Source organism: Lipotes vexillifer, unplaced genomic scaffold (assembly GCF_000442215.2).
Source record: "Lipotes vexillifer unplaced genomic scaffold, Lipotes_vexillifer_v1.1 scaffold21, whole genome shotgun sequence".
Classification (NCBI taxonomy): domain Eukaryota; kingdom Metazoa; phylum Chordata; class Mammalia; order Artiodactyla; family Lipotidae; genus Lipotes; species Lipotes vexillifer.
Window position 1 is genome coordinate 4,037,021 of NW_006774065.1, and position 20,536 is coordinate 4,057,556.

General features: G+C 40.9%; 1 protein-coding gene across 1 annotated transcript in view; it reads right to left on the reverse strand.

Moving 5' to 3' along the window:
- Positions 1 to 19,373, reverse strand: part of PPP1CC (protein phosphatase 1 catalytic subunit gamma) — a 21,046-nt gene extending 1,673 nt beyond the window's left edge. Inside the window, exons 1-6 of the mRNA XM_007448736.1 lie at positions 19,044 to 19,373; positions 8,718 to 8,849; positions 7,600 to 7,830; positions 2,825 to 2,929; positions 1,292 to 1,515; positions 947 to 1,081 (exon numbers count right to left, since the gene is read on the reverse strand). Coding sequence (XP_007448798.1) covers positions 947 to 1,081; positions 1,292 to 1,515; positions 2,825 to 2,929; positions 7,600 to 7,830; positions 8,718 to 8,849; positions 19,044 to 19,098 — 882 coding nt within the window. The 5' untranslated portion in view covers positions 19,099 to 19,373. The remainder of the gene's footprint in view (positions 1 to 946; positions 1,082 to 1,291; positions 1,516 to 2,824; positions 2,930 to 7,599; positions 7,831 to 8,717; positions 8,850 to 19,043) is intronic.
- Positions 19,374 to 20,536: the final 1,163 nt, after the last annotated feature.

Below are 20,536 nucleotides of genomic sequence, written 5' to 3' on the forward strand. Positions count from 1 at the left end.
GGGGGGGGGGGGGGGAGTTCTTTAGAGTAGTGTCCCTCAAGCCCCTAGGGCAGCAGTTCCCAACCTTTCTGGCACCAGGGACCGGTTTTGTGGAAGACAATTTTTTAAAAAGGGCGGGTCTGGCGGCGATGGTTCAGCCAGTAATGCAAGCTATGGATGAAGAGCGACGGGGAGTGGCAAATGAAGCCTCAGTCGCTCACCCAGTGTGGCCCGGTTCCTAACTTGGCCCCGGGGGTGGGGGACCCCTGCCCTAGGGAATCATGTCACAATCTCTGGGAGCTGCAAGCTCTCCCTGATACTTGGCTAAACACAAAAAACACCTGTTTTAAATTCAGTTAACTGATGACTGCCACATGACTTCAGTGGCTGTACTTTTGTTATGATTGGGCTAGCCTGAAGTCATACAAGTTTATTCATAACAAGTGAATGAGAAAAAGATTGAGGTAGACTTTATGTGTAAATGATTCTTTTGTGCCAAGTGAAGGCCAAATGATGTCATGGTGACTCAATAAGAGGTTTTATAGAAATTAGACTAGAGAAAAGTGGTGGGAGAAGTGAGTAATTACATAGCACATCTGGCACATGGCAGTCAGTATCACTTTCAAGTGCAAGTGGTGATTTAATTTTAGCTGAACGTTGCACTGACACTGTAGTTTTAGACTTATAGTAAAGGAGCCATAAGCATACGAAGCTAATATATTGTGGTTTTTATGTATTTAAATAATGTAAAAACAGTTAAATTCAACACTGGAGGAAGGGTTCTATGATAATTTTTTTCCTTTAAAAGGAATTCACTCATTACTGAACTAGGACAAACACCAGTTAAGGGAAAATAAAAATTCAGTCTACTCAACATAAATGAACAGTAGGCAGAAAGTAGCACTTTAAAAAAAATCAGTAAAATTCAGACATAATAAAAGGAAACAATGCTGAAAGCATCCTCTACCTGGAAAGAACACATTAGTGTTTCGTCCACACTCATCATGGCACCTGCATTGTCAAACTCTCCACAATAATTGGGTGCAGAAAACAGAGTGACCAACTGCCTCTTTGCAAAAAATTCATATCCATCTTCAACCACCTTGGAGAGAAAACATTTTCAGTATAAGGAGGTGCAAATTTTAGGTGGGTAAAACCACTCTTCAGTTTCCCGTTGAGCCTGATATCCTGTAGGTCACACTTCCAGAGACGTTTTGTATAAATAAGCAATACCTACCCACCAAAATCAACAAGGAGAATCTGTGCTCACACACATGCTCTTAAGTGTACATGTAAAATTCAAAATCAATACCTGATGGGCTCTACATATAAGATCCAAATCATGCTTATGGAGAAATTTTGCAACCACTTCTGCACCAAATGTGAAGGACACTCCTCTGTCATTTTCACCCCAGCCTAAGACATCTTTATCGGGGTCAGACCACAAAAGATCACAAAGAAGACCTTGATCTGGCACATCAGTTGGTCGCATAATTCGCCGAATCTGCTCCATAGATTGAAGATCTGGTGATAAACCTATTAAATGAAAAAAAAAAAAAAATTGAAGGAAACAGAACTTTAAAAAGGATGTTAGACCTGCTGTATAAAAATATAAGTAAAATAAAATTAAAAATTAAAAAAAATAATAATAAAATAAAGGCTCATGTAGCAATGCTCCTTACCACTTAAAAAAAAATAAAAAGGATGTTACCACTTTAACAGCTCCATTTGTCTACAGAGACACCCAGTGACTCTTACAAAGGCTTACATTAAATCTTTGGCTACGTTTTCTTATTTAGCTTTGGTTAAAATAAGGCGGGGGTGGGGGGGCCTTCCCTGGTGGCTCAGTGGTTGAGAGTCTGCCTGCCGATGCAGGGGACACGGGTTCGTGCCCCAGTCCGGGAAGATCCCACATGCCGCGGAGCGGCTGGGCCCATGAGCCATGGCCGCTGAGCCTGCGCGTCCGGAGCCTTGCTCCGCAATGGGAAAGGCCACAACAGTGAGAGGCCCACATACCGCAAAAAAAAACAAAAAACAAAACAAAAAAAAACCGGGGGGCACTGGAACTTATTACATGCACTAATTTGCAAGGTACAGTGTGCTTAAATAGCATATAGAAAGTTACCTCAACATACAGAGCACCCTGGTGACCATTTGTAGTGACTGGGCATAGAGGATGCAGACACTCAGGTGATGGAGCTTTCTAGGAAACCGGCGCTGTCCAAGGACCATAAAATCTATCAGACCAGCTCAGATGTAGCTGACTCTCATGAGTTTAAAATCACATGCCCAACTCTACCAAAACCAGTTTAAGTATATAAGGAAGGCAAGGATAGTGGATTTATTAAAACATAGTGAGTTGGCTCTTTGATGGTTGTCTAATTTCTGATCACAGATGGAAAGAAATCCTCTTTGCAATTATTATTTTAATTACATCATATACAGCACAACCACCAAGCAAAATAACTTTTAACATCTAAGTCAAAAAATTTCTGAAAGGAAAGGATCAAAAACAGACCAAGGGGAAGTCTATTTACATTTTCAGTATCCTAGAGGATCTATGGTACAGCATATTGTTTATTTTATATTCAAAAATCCTTTTTGCTCTATTTTCAAAGTTGTTACAGAACCCTTAATTCCCTGTAACAAATCAACTGGGTACTCTGGACTTGTATCCAAATGATCCTGGATGTGCCAAAATGGACCCAAGATTTAACACAGCAATACAGGAGTTACCTAACAGAGGAAGTCATCCCAATGATAACTCATTGGGATGATAAATATCAAAGTGTACACTCCTTAGAAGAGATCAAAACCTATGTGGAATTAAAATCAGCCCGCATACCTCCATGACAGCAGAATATTTTCTCATCCACGATGGCTGCTATCGGTAAACAGTTAAAGCAGTCTGTGAAAGTTTTCCATAGTTTAATGTTATATCTTCTTTTACCTGTAAAAATTTTGGGATGGTTAAAAAGAGACTGGTGTTCTGTAGGTACATTCCCTCAGGACAAGTCCTCCAAGGCAAGGTTCTGACTACCTTAAGTAAACAAAAACTATGCTTTTATTAAAAAAGAGAATCAGATATATATAATACTTGGAGATGTCTGATTTATAAGCAACAACTTACAGTTTCATATGAAGTATTTTAAAATTCCATGGAAGTCTGAAATCAGAATTCCAGATATAATGATTAAGGATAACCATTAAACCTCAACAATTATTTGATAACACCAACTCTGTTTGAAATCTAGTCTGTTTTGTCCACTCTCAACCTGAAAGTAGGTTCCTATTTCTAAAGGCAACTAAGAACTCACACATGTGCCATTATAATCTTCCTTCTGAGGAAGCCTCTGAGAGTTAACACCAATCTCATCTACCACCACCCTCAATAAGCTACTGGAACCATTTAATTCCCAGCCCCCCCTAAATATTCTAGTAGGAAGCACAACGACTACAGAGGAATACAGATTGCTTATTGCAGGCACACCAGGATAGCCCTAACATGCTGCACAAACACTGAGAATGCCCCCCCACCAAAAATGTTACAGGGTGGTTATATTCCCACCTCACCAACCCATATATTCCATGCATTCTGGAGTCACTGTGTGCTTTGAACAGAAGCATACCTTTCAGGCACTGTTTCCACAGGTAAACTATGTTTTGAGTAAAAAACCCACTCATAAACCTTGGAAATACAAATCTTTCTGAATTGGATGAGGAAGACCCAATTGTTAGGGTGCCTTCGTCTCCTGTACACTCCATACTAAAAAACACCAAAGGTTAAAAGCACAATCTTACTCCTAAACTAAGTTTGTCCTCAGTCTCTTCTCCATTTTTATCCTGTGGATACTGAAAGGTTTACAGCTTTCAATGTACCCTTTCTTTTGAGTTCGAGAAGGGCCCAAGCAACAGGCTTCCTTAACCACATCTTCCACTCCACTGCAAATCAAGTCAGGGAGAAAGTTTAGCACAGGCTTGAAACACAATGCAAATTCAACAAACGTTTGACTTCTCCCTTTGCAGAGGAGGATTTTTGTTTTTTCTCCTAATAGTTTATGTTTCTTTATGACTGGGTATAACCCTCACCCTGGTTCACCCTGTTTTGTATTTCTTTGGAGGCCACTAATTCCCTTTGTCCCATATCTTCCTTCACTGGAGTTTTCTGGAAGCCTAACAGAATTCCTCTCTACAAAAGCCTGAAGGGGAACCTGTGCACCGCCAATTTCCAACAATGGTAATAATACAAGAACAGGGCTGGGTTGTCCTAATCCCTATGTATAAAAGTGATTTGGTTCTGTCTCCATTTTCTACTGAAGCCTGTCTCTGAACAACATTCCAATGGCTCCCCTGGATTTTTCCTTTGCTCAGATGCTGCATTTGCCAGTGCCAACAGATTCTCTTCCTTCTTGAAGTCTGCTTCACTCCTTGATTCTTTAGTTTCACAACGCACTCCAGCTATTCTTATGGATTCCTTTGCTATTTTTGTTGGCTTCTCTATCAAAAATTAAGATCCTTGGGCTTCCCTGGTGGCTCGGTGGTTAAGAATCCGCCTGCCAATGCAGGGTACACGGGTTCCAGCCCTGGTCCAGGAAGATCTCACATGCTGCGGAGCAACAAAGCCCGTATCCCACAACTACTGAGCCTGCGCTCTAGAGCCCACGAGCCACAACTACTGAGCCTGTGTGCCACAACTACTGAAGCCCGCGGGCCTAGAGCCCGTGCTCTGCAACAAGAGAAGCCACTGCAATGAGAAGCCCGCGCACCACAACGAAGAGTAGCCCCCACTCACCGCAACTAGCGTAAGTCCGCACACAGCAACAAAGACCCAATGCAGTCAAAAATAGATAAATTAAAAAAAAATTAAGATTCTTCCTCCTGTTGTCTCTGAGCATCTTAACTAAGTCCTGGGCTCCTGCTTCCTCTCCTCTCTACACTTCCTCCCTAAGGCCACTTCAGACCACTAGGAGCATCTGGCTCCAGGATTCCTAGATAATTGCCAAGGTCTCTACAAGCTTCCAAATCCTCAGATTCTGAGCCAGAACCCCTAATGCAGTTTCCTATTACTACAGACCAGACAGCTCTGGTATCAGAAAAGGATAACACACATTCACATTTTATCCAACAACAGATAGCTCAGCTTTTCCAGGACTACAGTCATAAAATTGGGGGTGGGGGGAGAAATTGTAGCACAGAGTGCTTGTTACACTTAGGAAATAAGTCTACCACATAGAACAGTGGTTTTTAAATTGTTCCATGGAAATTTCCATTTGAATAAAATTTTTCAGTACAGTAAAATTTTAACAAAATTATCAAGGTTTTTTAAAAAAGTAGGCGAAGCACCAACTGAAAGCCACCTAAGTCAAGAACACTTTTAGGCCCACAAATAGACTGGGTGGCAAATTATACCTGCCTGATGGGAGAGGGGAAAGCTGGAGTACAAGGTCATTACATCAGTCTTGAGGATGAACAAGAGTCAAAACTGATTCCAATCAGTACTGATCTTCTAAATCATAGGGCCTCACATTAAACAGAAACAAAAATGATGTAGCCAATACCTTTGGACTAGGATATATGTCACAACGAAGAGATCTTATGGATTTGAACTTCGTTAATGAAAACAACAAAATACTTGCTAACAGCTGTGTAAAAAGGAACCTGTTCTAAAAAGTAGTACCTGTAACAAATACCTAAAACAAAATGTTATAAAATTCTCTGCCCCTCATTTCATTACCTGAGGAGTAGTAACTAACTGCCTTACTAGTACTTCTCTAATAGACTCATTGTCAATATCAAGTACCTTTCCTGCCCAACTCAGGTGTCCCAGTCAGTTCAGAACCCACAGTATTTTTCTTCTTGGTAATCCCTCCTGCCTCATCCTGTTTTGTTTTGTTTTTAATTTTTTACTGAAGTATAGTTAATTTCCTCCAGCCTCATCTTATGAGCTGGGTCTCAGGGCCATAGACATACATATATAGTCATGTAAGAGGTTGCGAGTATGAGGGCCAAGTCTATAAACATAACCTTTCTAGCAATGTACTTCTAACAAATGCGCTAGCTGAACACATCTATGTGAAACTGAGATGGAAAAACACCATACCCTGAGAGACTACAGGTTATTATTACAGTCTAGGGGAGGGTCACAGTGACAATGCTTTACCAGCCTTGTTATAATTACACTGGCAAGCGCTAGTAATTCAAATTCCTTTTCCTCCCAGCCTGAACCCTCCTGCTGGCAGAAATGATGAATACAAAAGGAAGATGGAGGTAAGGATTTTTTAAAATTAAAAAAAAAAATTTTTTTTTAATAGTTACTTAAAAACAGCAGCATCAACAATAAAACTCTCCACCAAAACTGATTATTTTCAAGGCTTTAAGAAATTTGTTTCTGGGACTTCCCTGGTGGCACAGTGGTTAAGAATCCACCTGCCAATGTAGGGGACATGGGTTCGAGCCCTGATCCGGGAAGATCCCACATGCCACGGAGCAACTAAGCCCGTGCGCCACAACTACTCAGCCTGTGTTCTAGAGCCCGCGAGCCACAACTACTGAAGCCTGTGCGCCTAGAGCCTGTGCTCCACAACGAGAAGCCACTGTAATGAGAGGCCCGTGCACTGCAACGAAGAGTAGCCCTGCTCTCCACAACTAGAGGAAGCCTGTGAGCAACAACGAAGACCCAACTCAGCCAAAAAGAAACAACAAAAAAATAAATTAATTAATTAAAAAAAAAGACTCTTGTAAAAAAAATTTTTTTTTTGCGGTACGCGGGCCTCTCACTGTTGTGGTCTCTCCCGTTGCGGAGCACAGGCTCCGGACGCGCAGGCTCAGCGGCCATGGCTCACGGGCCCAGCAGCTCCGCGGCATGTGGGATCTTCCCGGACTGGGGCACGAACCCATGTCCCCTACGTCGGCAGGCAGACTCTCAACCACTGCGCCACCAGGGAAGCCCTACAAATATTTTTAATTAGCTCCCCCCCCTCAATTTTGTTGTCTCCTTTCAGCACAATTTCAGATAGTAACTGCTATTTTACCTGGGGTGCAGATGTGCCAGAAGGAAAAAAACTACATTACAAATTACAAAAAGTAATTATTTGTATATTGCAAGTTTCCATTTATATGAAATGTCTAGAAAAGACAAACCTATAGAGACAGAAAGTAATCAGTGCTTGCATAGGGCTGTTGGTGATGGTTGTATAACTATGAATTCACTTAATCACTGAATTGTACACTTAAGATGGATGAAGTTTACAAAATGAGATTTTATCTCAAAGTTGTCAAAAACGAAGCTAATTATGTGGACAGATTCTCAGAGTTGTACTAAGAATTAAATTATCTGTGACTATTCATCACAAAAATTATCTTAAAGAAATCACCACTGTGATCGCTACTTCCTAATCTAATCATCACATCATACAAGAATCCAGGGGATTATTATATGGCAATGAGTGCTATTTTTTACACCAAGAAAGAAAAACAAGGATAAAAACAAGGTAATGAAATAGTAAACGTGAGAAATTACAACACTACATCTAAACTCGCAAATCCTAACAGAAATATGTTCAGTTTATGACCAAGAATCTCAATTTGAGTAAATCTTCCTTAGATGTAGAAAGTACTTACATTCATCATAAAATCCATAAATTCTATTGATGCTGGCACATTCATGGTTTCCTCTGAGAAGAAAAAAATTCTCGGGATATTTGATTTTGTAAGCCAATAAGAGGCAGATAGTCTCCAATGACTGCTTTCCCCTGTCCACATAGTCCCCAAGAAACAGGTAGTTGCTTTCTGGCGGGAAACCACCATACTCAAAAAGTCGAAGCAAATCATAGTATTGTCCGTGGATATCACCTAGAAGCAAGAATTCTGTTACATAGTGTCTTCATACAAATAGTCCAAGCCACTAACATTACTAATTTCCAAACTTGTATCATATTTAGTTCAAGTGAGCTTAGTGATAATTTTAAGTGTATGTGTGTATCCAGACTCTCACACAAAACTCAACTAATTGAGAATTTATTTTATGGAAAGGATTATTAATGCCTAGGCAGGGCTTCTTGCCAAGTAACACGGTTTTCCTTTCAGGTTGGCTGATCAATATCAGATCTCCGACAGCTCAGTCTCTGGGGATCGTGTCAGCATAAGTGCTGCACTCTTAACAAGCCCTGGCCCAGTGTGAACAAAGGTGTACACACAGTACACCCACCAATGCATCTGGCTTTCAATATCTCCCTGCTAGATAATGCCAAAGAATATTTTACTTAAAAACAAAAACAAACACCACAAGATTCATCAATGCAGTCAAATATGTTAGAAGAATAAATATAGCATTTCTCAGATAGAGTTTAGTTTTTATAATGGTTATCTGTATCTATCATGTAGAAACAGAACTACAAAATGGCATATTTTTAGGCATAACCAGTGTTGCTTTAAGCTTAAATATAATCCCTATATACTCATAATTCAGGCCTTTTTTTAGCTCTCCATTCTGTTTCATTTCTTTCCTTTCTTCTGCAATGTTTATATTCGTTTAGTGAAATAATTTTAAGAAAATGCGAAGCACATCTAAGCACATTAAGTCCATTAGAGGTATTTATTCTAAAGCTACATTAATTTTAAGTAGTTCCAGGTTACTCATATATAGTAAATGATTTTGTTGGCTAACACAAGGTCATCTATATATCCCTGACTCAGTCAATCAAACACGTAACCAAAGATAACTGTGTTCCAAAACTTACCACATATTTTGAGTGGTGCTTCAAGTTCTAGTAGGATAGGCTGACTGAGAAAGATCTCTCTGGACTTTAAGCACAGTCCTCTGATTTCATTCTCCTGTAGCTGGACATTCTTACCAGGCTTGGACCCTCTCACTGTAGGGGAGAAAAACCCCAATTCAGTCAAGAGAAGTCAAAATAAGATTTAACGTAAAAATTAAAAATATCGGAAAAGGTACAAGTTTTAAATAAAGAGGAGGCAAAAATACAGTTTAACTACTTTCTGGCTAGGCTTTATTTTCAGGACATTTATAAAGAACATGATTTTAATGCCTAATTACAATCTTAAAATCTTAAGACAGGATTTCAGAGATTCAGTTGCATTTTCTACACCAAGGTAAGACTTCTTTACAGTATCCTGATCAAGGGGTCATCCTCTGTGTATGAATACTGTTAGAAAAGTCTTATCGCTTGTGAAATCAGACTCCCCTGGGCACAGCTCAAGGCCTCAGTTCTGCATCCAAGACATACAATTGGCCTGGTTCACCTATAACCCGCCCACCAGGCCAGCTCTTTTTGCCTCTCTGTCTTGTCTTCCCTTCTCCAGCCTTATAAATGAATTAGTATTTGTGTAGCAGGAGATTTTAGAGATTGTCATGTTACTGAGCTGGTTCTAAGAATTCCTCGTTTTAAAATGTGAGATTGGAAATGCTCAGATCTCCCCTCTCAATCAGTGTTTTTCAGAGGTCCACAGGTCTCCCAAGGGTCCCAGATTTATCTATGAACAAACTTAAGTGTTGTTTTCATTTCATTAAAACACACTGTGTGCTTGCTATGCATATTTTGCTGTGCAACTTTCTGGGCCTGCAATACAATCATGCCTCTACAGGGCAAAGGATGTCAGCGTGTGCTGTGAGAAAGGTTTCCTAGTAATTTGAACAGATAAAAATTGAGAAAAGGCAAAAAGAAATCATGGCACAGCACCAAGTGTCCTAAACTCCCAAGTGCCCGCATCAGAGCACTCTGAGTGCTACTTACTATCAAAGTGAAGTACAAGATATCCTCTGGCCTTATAACAATTCATCTATCAGCAGGTAAGTAGTAGTAGGAAATAAAATTCTGATTTGATTCCAGTTGTAACAGACTAGACAGTTATTAAATACATAATAAATAGCACTGAATTGCTAAATTTACCTTAATTTGAGTTATGAACTGGCCTGCTTGCCAAAAACTCACAATCAAAATCTTAATACTTGTTATGTACAAAAGATTTATGAAAGCAAGCATTCTCCAAATTAGAACTGAAGCAAAAATTCCGGACCAGACTAAATACAAAACTAAGGCTACATCTTTCCACCATTAAACCCAATAAAAAGTGATGAGCAGATTAAATCAATGCTGTTAATTTAAATTTTATCAGTTTTGGAGGCTTTGTATTCAAAATCACAAAATCATTTGGCCTAATAGCTGAACAAAAGCAACAGGTTTAACTGGTTTGTATCTAGCTTTGTTCTGTAAACATCTAAGTAACATTACAGAGTAATAAAAACTACAAGTAAAAAACTCTGATGCCTGTTGAGAATTTTTTTCCATTAAAAAGGGCTGTGTCCAAGTTTGAGAAATATTGTCTTAGGGAAAGCCATCCTTCAGCCTGAATAGCCACTGAAACTGAATTCCCTGAAGAAACAAGTTTTGAGCAGAAATGGAAGGGTGTTATTTGTTTTCAATGAAAGACAATAAATAAGAAAGGATGACATGTGAGAAGAGTCAAACTCTTGAAGGGCACAAAAAAAAGAAAATGTTGAGTGCACTGAATCGGGAGCCAGAAGCCCCAAGTTTCTGTCTTGATTTTATAGCTTGGGAAAATCACCTCTTTGGACTCCAAAATATGTAACTAAACTAAATGACTGCCAGTCTCATTCTGATCAAATATAAAGAAACAAGAAGCAATTAAAGGGAAAGCATAGTAAGGATAATCTTTTGAGGGAATTATGCAAAATAGACACATATATAATATTTACAACATCAACTGAGCTATTTGTACAACAAAAAATGATTTTTTTTCCAGAACCAAAGTAATTTTTTCTCTCTAGACACACCAAGGAGAGAATTCAAGAAACACTCCCAATGGAAAGATAGTGGGATCCCTGCTTCACTGGCCAGAAAACCCCAATCATTAGTGATTTTACAACAAGTCAGCCAGACGCTTGGGCAGACTGCCCAACAGGAAACTTTATTTTTGGCTAGGGGACTCCTAGATGCTTCTGGTTTCAACCGGAATCTTTTTCAGAAGAGCCCCCACACCTGTAAGTGAATAGCCCACTCTAAGTCTTTTGGGAGAATATGTAATAACTGACTTACACCTATAAGGAACACACAGGCTACTCTTTTAATATGAATGCTATCATATTACACCAATGCCATCAGATTAAATCAATGCTGCTAATATAAATTTTACTGGTTTTGGAGGCTTCCCACTACCACCATTAGACAGTTCATGGTAATTTTAGTTCTCTTATTCTGCTTGTCTCTCAAGTGGGAATGTACAGAGATTAGTAAAGAACAATACTAACAATTTAAAAAGTATTCCTAATGTGGAGTGAGGATTTTTTTTTTAATTGGGGTACTGCTGTTTTACAATGTTGTGTTAGTTTCTACTGTGCAACAAAGCGAAGTAGAGAACCCTGTGCTATACAGCAGGTTCTCATTAGTTACCTGTTTTATACCTATGAGTTAGTGTGTATTTGTTAATCCCAATCTCCCAATTCATCCACCCCCACCCCCCACCCCTTGGTGTCCATAGTTTGTTCTCTACCTCTGTGTCTCTACTTCTTCTGCCTTGCAAACAGGTTCATCTGTACCATTTTTCTACATTCCACATATATGCATTGGAGTGAGGATTAAACGCAGTTTTTCCAGAACAAATCAAGATATATATTTGATGAACAGCACTCACTAAAAACAACATAGTCCCAAAACTTCTTAAATTCCCTACAATTAGCTCAAAAAATAAAATTATAAAAATAGAAACTGCCAAAACCATCTACCAACTGGCGAATACCTGCTCATTTTTCGTGACCGCTTAGATATCACTTCACTCTGGAAAACCTCTCTTAGCCATCTCCTCTGCCCTCAACAAGCCTGCTTTATGCTTTCTGAAATGCTCTCACAACACCTGGTCACCGCCCAGCACACACTGTATTATAATTGCCAGTCTGCTTCCACCTATTCATCTGGACCTCCTGGTAGAATGTAAACGCCAGGACCACACCACTTGCTCTGCAGTGTACCTGCCCATGGTCAGTACATGGTAGGTGCACAAAATCTGTTACATGAATGAAGTCTGAATAAATCTGTTAATTTGTGGCATTACAATTAGCATGCATTCCAAGCTACATACTTTTTTTTTTTTTTTTTTTGGGATTCCGGGGGCCTCTCACTGTTGTGGCCTCTCCTGTTGCGGAGCACAGGCTCCGGACACGCAGGCTCAGTGGCCATGGCTCATGGGCCCAGCTGCTCCACGGCATGTGGGATCTTCCCGGACCAGGGCACGAACCCGTGTCCCCTGCATCGGCAGGCGGACTCTCAACCACTGCGCCACCAGGGAAGCCCCCAAGCTATATACTTTTGATTAGCAAAAAACAAGAACAAAAATTGTGTCTGTGCCTTAAAATCACAAAGCAATAGTGTCATTTCCCCATAGGCTTTACTAGTTTCTAGTTGTGAAAATTTAGGATTACTCTTAAATTTCAAGTTGAAGATAATTTATGCAACAGAAGATAAAGATTTCAAAATGGGTTTTGGCAGTCTGAGTGAACACTGTAGACATTTCTTAAAAATGGCCTATTGGCTAACAGCATAAAAATCTACTTTCACTATTTTCAGTGTCCATCAAATAGAATCATGCATTAGTTGTAGCTAATACGAACCGAGCACTTCCCAGGCTTTATACTGCCATTCAACACAACAATCCCATGATGTTAGCACTGTCATTTCTTTGGGTTACAGGCTGGAAGAGGCTCAGTAACTTGGTCCAAGATCACAGAGCTTGTAAGGAGGACACCAGGCCCCGACTGATTCTAGGTCTGAAGCAGTGATTCCAGCAGACCACCCTCCCAGTTAAGAATTTGTTCTTCATCTTGAAAATAAGTTTAAAATATATGGTATTAACTTAGAAACAAAACAAATGAAAGCAAGTAAACTAGCACATAACTGTTTTTTTTCATTTTACAAATTCATAAGCAATAATAAAGATGAAAAAGTGAAAAAAAAGGAATTTGTTCTTCATTAAACTTCTAAACCAAAGGAGTTTTTATAGGACATACTGAAACTCCAACATACATTGCTCCCTAAGAAAAATTTGATAAAGGGATATAAAATCATAAAGCATCCTTACATATAGGAAGCATTAAAAAAGAACTAAATGATGTCATCTGTTTAAGACTTTCAATATTCATTTTTACCATGCTTCATTCAAATATTCAACAAAATAGTTGCTAGGCACCACTACATGCCAGACCCTGTGTTGGATGCTGGGGATACCGGGCAACAGGACAGACAACTCTGTCCTTTTTCTTGAGAGGTTTACATTCTAGTGGAGGATGAACAAAATAAGACAAACTAGGTAACCACAGATTATTATAAACACTGTAGCTAAAACTAGCCATTCATAAAAACTATAAAACTAAAAGTTTATCTCAGGGACATCTTCAATACCATTAAAAACACAAAGGCTTGAATATCTACTTTATCGCTATTAGCTACAAAGAAAAAATGCAAACAGTACAGCTCTGCTCAATAAAATCAGTCACTACTGCATGGTTTAAAACCCTCACTGTGCTCTATGCATGATGGGAGAAACCTACACAAAAAGGAGACCCTAGGTGGGAAACTCAAGGGCTGTCTCCTCATGATACCTTCCTAAGTAGTAGTCCAAATTGCATGTATCAAATTATTTCAACAATTGCCAACAGAATCCAAAATATTCCAACAAATAAGAATTCCATTTTCCAGGTGGAATGTTTCTCATAAGTCCAGGTGCTAGGCACTGCATGGAAATAAAATCAGCAGGCACAGTGAACATATGTAGGTTAGTGACTGATATATCAAAATGGTCAACTTAGATCTTAAACTTAGATCTTAAATGTGTGACTTCTCTCTCTCTCTTTTTTTTGCTGCACCGTGCGACTTGTGGGGGAACAGCTTATGGGATCTTAGTTCCCAGACAAGGGATTGAACCCGAGCCCTCGACAGTGAGAGCTCAAAGTACTAACCACTGGACCGCCAGGGAATTCCCAAATGTGTGATTTTTGAGCGAAAACTTTTATCTGGTTAAAATGGTAGATTCAGAAAAAAATGCACTATGGCTGTTACCAGCAAGGGCTGCTCTGTTCTGACTTACCTGATCATTTATTTATCTGGCAAATCACTAACATGAGCACATGATAAAAACTCCCGTGCAATTTTACTGAAAACAAACTGATAAAAACCTGATATAATAAAATAATGTCATTGGTGATTATTTGCAACGCCAGCTTTTTCTCACAAAACAACATTAACTTTTCTGACAGCCTGGTAACAAAGCAGAGATGAAAACCATAGAGGGAAATTTAAGACTACTCTGGGATTATTTATGAGGAATAAGCAAGTATTCTTCTTGCCCCTTAACTGTTAAAAGAAGATCATAGAAAAGGAATAGCATACCCACCAAAAAGCCTCAGCTGAACTATAATCAAGTTTTAAAACCTAAAACTGGCACAACCGGTGTAAAAATAAATCAACAGACATTTTGCTAATAAGATAATCCTATTAAAGTAGGTGGCAATCTTAACAATATGCCACATCATATTCATTTCAGTGACTATCAATAACCTCACAATATCTGACAGATTTAGGAAAATAAAATCTCAAACCAAAACAAACAAAAAACAGTGAATATTTGTAACATTAAAACTTTCCTGCAAACAATCTAGCCGCAAATTCTGATAAACTACCACTGATTAGACTTCACATCTGAACCTACGTTTGTAATGAGTGGTTTTCATTTTCATAAGCCTTAATATCAGTGACATACACCCTCCTCTAGATGAGGGATGCCAGTAAACCCCAGAGTTGGGGTGAAATTGGAGATTTCAGATAAAACATCAAGACCATTAAGTAAATCATCTATTTTTACATGCTTTGGATACAGTGGTCTGATCCCAAAACATAAAAATTTGTCCCAGAATTCTATAAACTCCAAAGAGATTGAATCCTTCCTTTTTCTTCTTGAATAAGATTTTCCAGCTTCCTCATTTACAAAGCAATTCATATCAGAATATTATCTCCTTCACAATTCAATCTCCTTCACAATTCAATCTTTAAGGTCTACTAACAGCCGTGATGGTAAATTAAGTGAAATGATTTCCCTGCTTCAAGATCAGTAATCCTCACCCTAGTCAAGCAGACTGACTGGCACTGGCACATACTTTTGCAGAATAGGTTATTATAGGACTGCAGTTTCCCAGATATAAAACAATCTCATCAACCTCTACCGCAGATGGGCTACCAATGCATGGTGCAGCATGGCATGCATTTCCCCAGCTTGGAGGAGGAAAGCCTGGCCTCCTGCTCCTAGGGCTAACTAACATTCCCTCCCTCAAGCACAACAGAATGACACACACCATCCCATTAGATTCCACTGCTGGGTCTAACATTCCCTCCCTCAAGCACAACAGAATGACACACACCATCCCGTTAGATTTCACTGCTGCCTCCTGCTACTGACAGGCGAGGAGGCACTGTGGGCACAAGGAGAGTAATCCTTTCCATGCCATGGTTTAGGATTGGTGCAAGCTGCTGATCATGCCTCTAAAAGAGCTTTCTTGCCTTACCTTATAGGAGAGGACGCGGCATACAACTGACATGCGGGAGGGGTGGGAAGAGCAGGGGGCTCACAACACGGACTTCTTGTAATTTAGAGTATTAGTAACACATTACTTTAATATTACTGTCTTTATCAGCAAAATGCCCTATGATCACTGATTCCAAGAAAAGCCTCTAATGGGTGAAATTATCTGATGTGTAAAGAAAAAATAATTGCAGAGGTCTCATTAGGAAAGATGATTTTTGTTTTCTTTGGTCAGCATTTTAAGATTTTTTTTTTCTTTTTGCCATTACGATTGTCCTTTATTATCTTCAGGACCCCTGTCTTTTAAACATTACAATATAAACATATTTCATTTCACACCGAATATCTAAACACATGGGTTACTTTTACAAGTCAGAGGATTAAGTTAGTAAACGCTGTCTGAGGGCCAGGGCTGAGGTCATATTTAAATCACTAAAGCAAGTCAAGCAATTGTGCAGAGCTTGGCACAGTCTTTCGGTTTGACAACCACCATCTTCAGAGCCAAGATGCTTCTGGCAAATCAGGATGTGAAAATAAGTTACAACTGCCTGCTCTGCAAGAAAATAGCTAGTCATCACCGCTCCCCGAACGAGATCACTTACAAAGTTACTCTGCCTCAAACCTCACTTTTATCCAACACAGTAGGACTATGAGACAAATCAGCAGCTGGCTTATTCTCTAAATCCAAAGTTTTACTGTGCAGTTATTTAAATAAGTGAACATGAATGGTACGAAGGAGTGACAACCTTAAGGTTTTATCACCCACAAGGCAGAGATCTTCTGAGGTGGGTCGCAGAAGTGATGCCTCCTTAAGGAAAATCCACTAAAAAGTTTAGAGTAGAAAAGAACTGCAAAGCTGTAGTGACTAAAATCTAAAAGCAACACGGTATTCTCTTAAATAAGACTTCACTTTTGAATGGTCTTTTTAGTACTATTACCGAACTACTTCTCACTTAGCTTGTACAGTCCTCCACCTTAAAAAAGGAGACAATCTCTAACATGTAAACAATTCTAACAAGGCCACAAAACTCACATTTCCCTCCATTTTCAGATATACTCAAATCTTAATTAAAATTTTTACAGGAAAAAGTTTGTGGGGCATTAAAAAAAGGAATCACAGAACTTATTATCAACCTTTTCTACCTTGGATTATATATATACTCAACGGATCATTTTCAACCGTTTCCCTGCCAATTTAACACTGACTAGAAAAGAAGGAAATTTACATCTGTTGAGCAGCTAGCTTATTCCCGAGGAATTAAATCACAATGCTTTATTAATTTCAATGAAAAAAAAAGAAATGTTAAAAAAAATCTGGTTTTCAAGTACAAAACATGTATAGAAATTATTAATAAAGACTGATCTCATAAATAATCCAAGTTTATCAAGGCAAATTTCTTGGCACAATTTAAAAAACAAGATTAAAATTAACAAAATGTTATATGAATACAGAGTTATGGGAAACCCTGGACTTAAGATTTACCTAATCTTAAAATTCTAATGTTTCTAATCCACAGATTCCATTTTTTCCTGCCTTCTCAACGAAATAAAGCCAGCTCTTAACTAGTCGCATGTGTCCCTGCAGAGATATGCAGAATTTACAATTTTTGAATGAAAAACAAAATTTTAAGTTCTTTTCTTATTGCAAACTGTTTAATCCGTTTCTGACCCACTGCTGCCTCACATAAATCGAAGAACTGTAGTAACTAGTATTAAAAGTGTGGTTCTTCGGTTTGCAGGGCAGAAGTTGAGACACAGATGTAGAGAACAAGCATATGGACACCAAGGGGGTAAAACCCCACGGGGTGGGGATGGTGGTGTGCTGAATTGGGCGATTGGGATTGACATGTATACACTGATGTGTATAAAACTGATGACTAACAAGAACCTGCTGTATAAAAAAATAATAAAAAGAGAAAAGAAATACATTCATGAAGGTGCAAAAAAAAAAAGTGTGGTTCTTAAATAAATGCCAGGTACTGAACAAAGAAGGTTTTCAGCCACAAATGGCAGCAACATTTCAGGGGTCTATTTAATGGGTTTTTCTTTTAAGAAACTGTAAATGAAAAAACCTTACAGAGATTAAGAAGAGATATTTTTAGGAGTTTCATTCTAATGACTTAAACAAAAGATCTGCAAATTCTAACACTAGAACTGTCCAACTGTTTATGCTCTCGACTCCATCTCTCACAGCATTTACAGTCCAACAATACTCAGAAATGTACAAAGACAAAAAGCAGTTAAAACTCAGCCAAATCTACATGATCCAGTATTCAAATTAAGAAAGGGATCTGAATTCTTTCAAAGTATGGAATTAGATGTTAGTATTGATAGATGTGCTCTGGAATTTGGGGGGTGGTGAGGGGTGATTTCATTTCGGCATCCCTCCTTAAAATCCGAACTTCATCCGTCTCCCACATCAATATAAATCAATCACCAGGCACCTCACGAGTCTTAGATCAGCCAGTATTTAAGATTTTTTTTAACCTTTGCTTAACCACTTAACACCTCCTTCCTTCATACATAGGGTGACTTGAATGACTTCTAGCTCCTGGCTGCCTGGGTTTGAAACTTGACTGTTACTATGTGACCTTGGTCAAGTGACTTCACTTCTTTGAGTCTTATCTTCCTCTGAAAAACAGTTAAATATAATAGCACCTACCTCGTAAGGTTACTGGGAGTATTACATGAAATCTGTGTAAAGTGCTCCAAAAACTGCCTGACACACAGTAAGCGCTTTAGAAGCGCTGGCTAATATCATGACTGTATTTATCCGATGAATGCAAAGCGCTTACAGAGCCTGGCACATTGGAAAGATCCTAACGAAACTGTCATCACTGCTGGCTTCTCGGTTCAGAGCCACGTTCAGAAAAGAGCGCGGAGACCTCTTCAAGATAAGGACAACTTAAAAAGAGTATTTAGAAGGGCAGGAGAAGATGAGTTCCAACATCCCCTTGAGATGTGAACGTTCGTCACCAAATAACAAGTAATGGGACCCTCGACCCCAGCCTCACAAAAAATAAAAATGAGCAGGATAGGAAAGAAGCCCCCAAGCCCGGTGGAATCCATATCCCCATCATGTTGCTTTCCAAGAGAACGAGGACCAGAAAGTTCGTAACGTGCCGTCCTGTAAGTTGGACTGGGGCCCCCAACCTTCATCCAAAGATTGGTCGGGTGTGCGGGGCGCACTGGGGTACGCACCGGAAACGTGGGGGTGGGGAGCGGAGTTTTCAAATTTCAAGGCCAGTAGGAAGGCAGCACCCTCGTGCAATGAATGAGTGGAGCCAGGAGTGCCCGCGGGTTGGCCCAAGTGCGGAACCCCGGGCAGCCTCCCTCCCGCTGCAGCCCCCAGCCCGCGGGCGAACTCGCGGGGCTCACTCCTCTCGGTGCTGCAAGTCCAAAACGCCTCCCAAATCCCCCTTCCCCCGCGAGTCCCTGGAGCCGCCCGCCGCCCCCTTCACCTTCCAGCAGCCGTTGGATGATGCTGTCGATGTTGAGCTTATCTATATCCGCCATCGCCTTCCCACCGCCGACCCTCCCGCAGTGGCGCCGCCGCCGCCGGCTCGCGCCCGGGATTTACACCTCCTTTCCCACGCCACGAGCACAGAGATGGTGGTGGCGGCGGTGGCAAAAGCCGCGGCGGGTCCCCCCCAACCGCCCCACTCCCTGCTTCCTCCTTCTCTCCCCACTGGAACCACGAGAAGAACAAAATGGCCGCCGACTCCTTAGCCAGCCTCGGGCGGCGCACGGATGTGCGCGGGGAGTGCAGCGGCACGGCCGGGACTTCTTTATGGGCCATAGGGCACCCAGGAGGGGGCGGGGCCAGAGCGCGGGAAGGGGGCGGAGACAGTTGACGTGACTGCAATAGCGCGCGGAATCCTTCCGCCAAACGGGCCGAGCAAATAGGCCCCCTGGCGGGAGCGTGAGTTACAAAGTTGCACGCAGAAGTCGGGGTTGGAGGGGAAGAAGCAGCTGTGTGCTCGAGGATTGCGGGCTCCGCGGGACGCTGTTCACTGGGGCCAGGTTTTGCAGACCTGGCCATGTGAAAAGCCCACGGAGGGGATTCGGAAGCCCTGGAATCTCCCCTTAAGTTAAATCTGGGGTGGAGGTGAACAGGGAGGATAATAAAGAGTGGTAGGTTGACTTTATTTGGTTTCAGATTTGCTGGGATTTGGAGGAAAGGGAAAGGTTTATTTGATGACTAATAAAGAAACTCTTCTCCTAGGTAAATAAAAATGTTAACAGTTATTCTTTCTGAGTGGTGGAAATATGGGTATTTGTATGTACGTTTTTTGTGCGCTCTGTAACTTACATTTGGGGAAAATTTTTTTAATCCACCGTCAAAAAATTTTTATCATCCCTATCTTTGGATTGTCTTTCTTGAACTCGGGAAGTTATATAATCATCGGAACGGTTACCCTGATTCCAGCCAGAACGAAGATGAGCGAGCGTGTGCAGCAGATAAAGGGAGAATTTGCAGATTTCGCGCGTCGGAGCTCGAGACCGGAAGAGAAGAGCGAGTGTGCATCCACGGGCATTCCGGTGGCAAAAGCCGCGGCGGGTCCCCCCCAACCGCCCCACTCCCTGCTTCCTCCTTCTCTCCCCACTGGAACCACGAGAAGAACAAAATGGCCGCCGACTCCTTAGCCAGCCTCGGGCGGCGCACGGATGTGCGCGGGGAGTGCAGCGGCACGGCCGGGACTTCTTTATGGGCCATAGGGCACCCAGGAGGGGGCGGGGCCAGAGCGCGGGAAGGGGGCGGAGACAGTTGACGTGACTGCAATAGCGCGCGGAATCCTTCCGCCAAACGGGCCGAGCAAATAGGCCCCCTGGCGGGAGCGTGAGTTACAAAGTTGCACGCAGAAGTCGGGGTTGGAGGGGAAGAAGCAGCTGTGTGCTCGAGGATTGCGGGCTCCGCGGGACGCTGTTCACTGGGGCCAGGTTTTGCAGACCT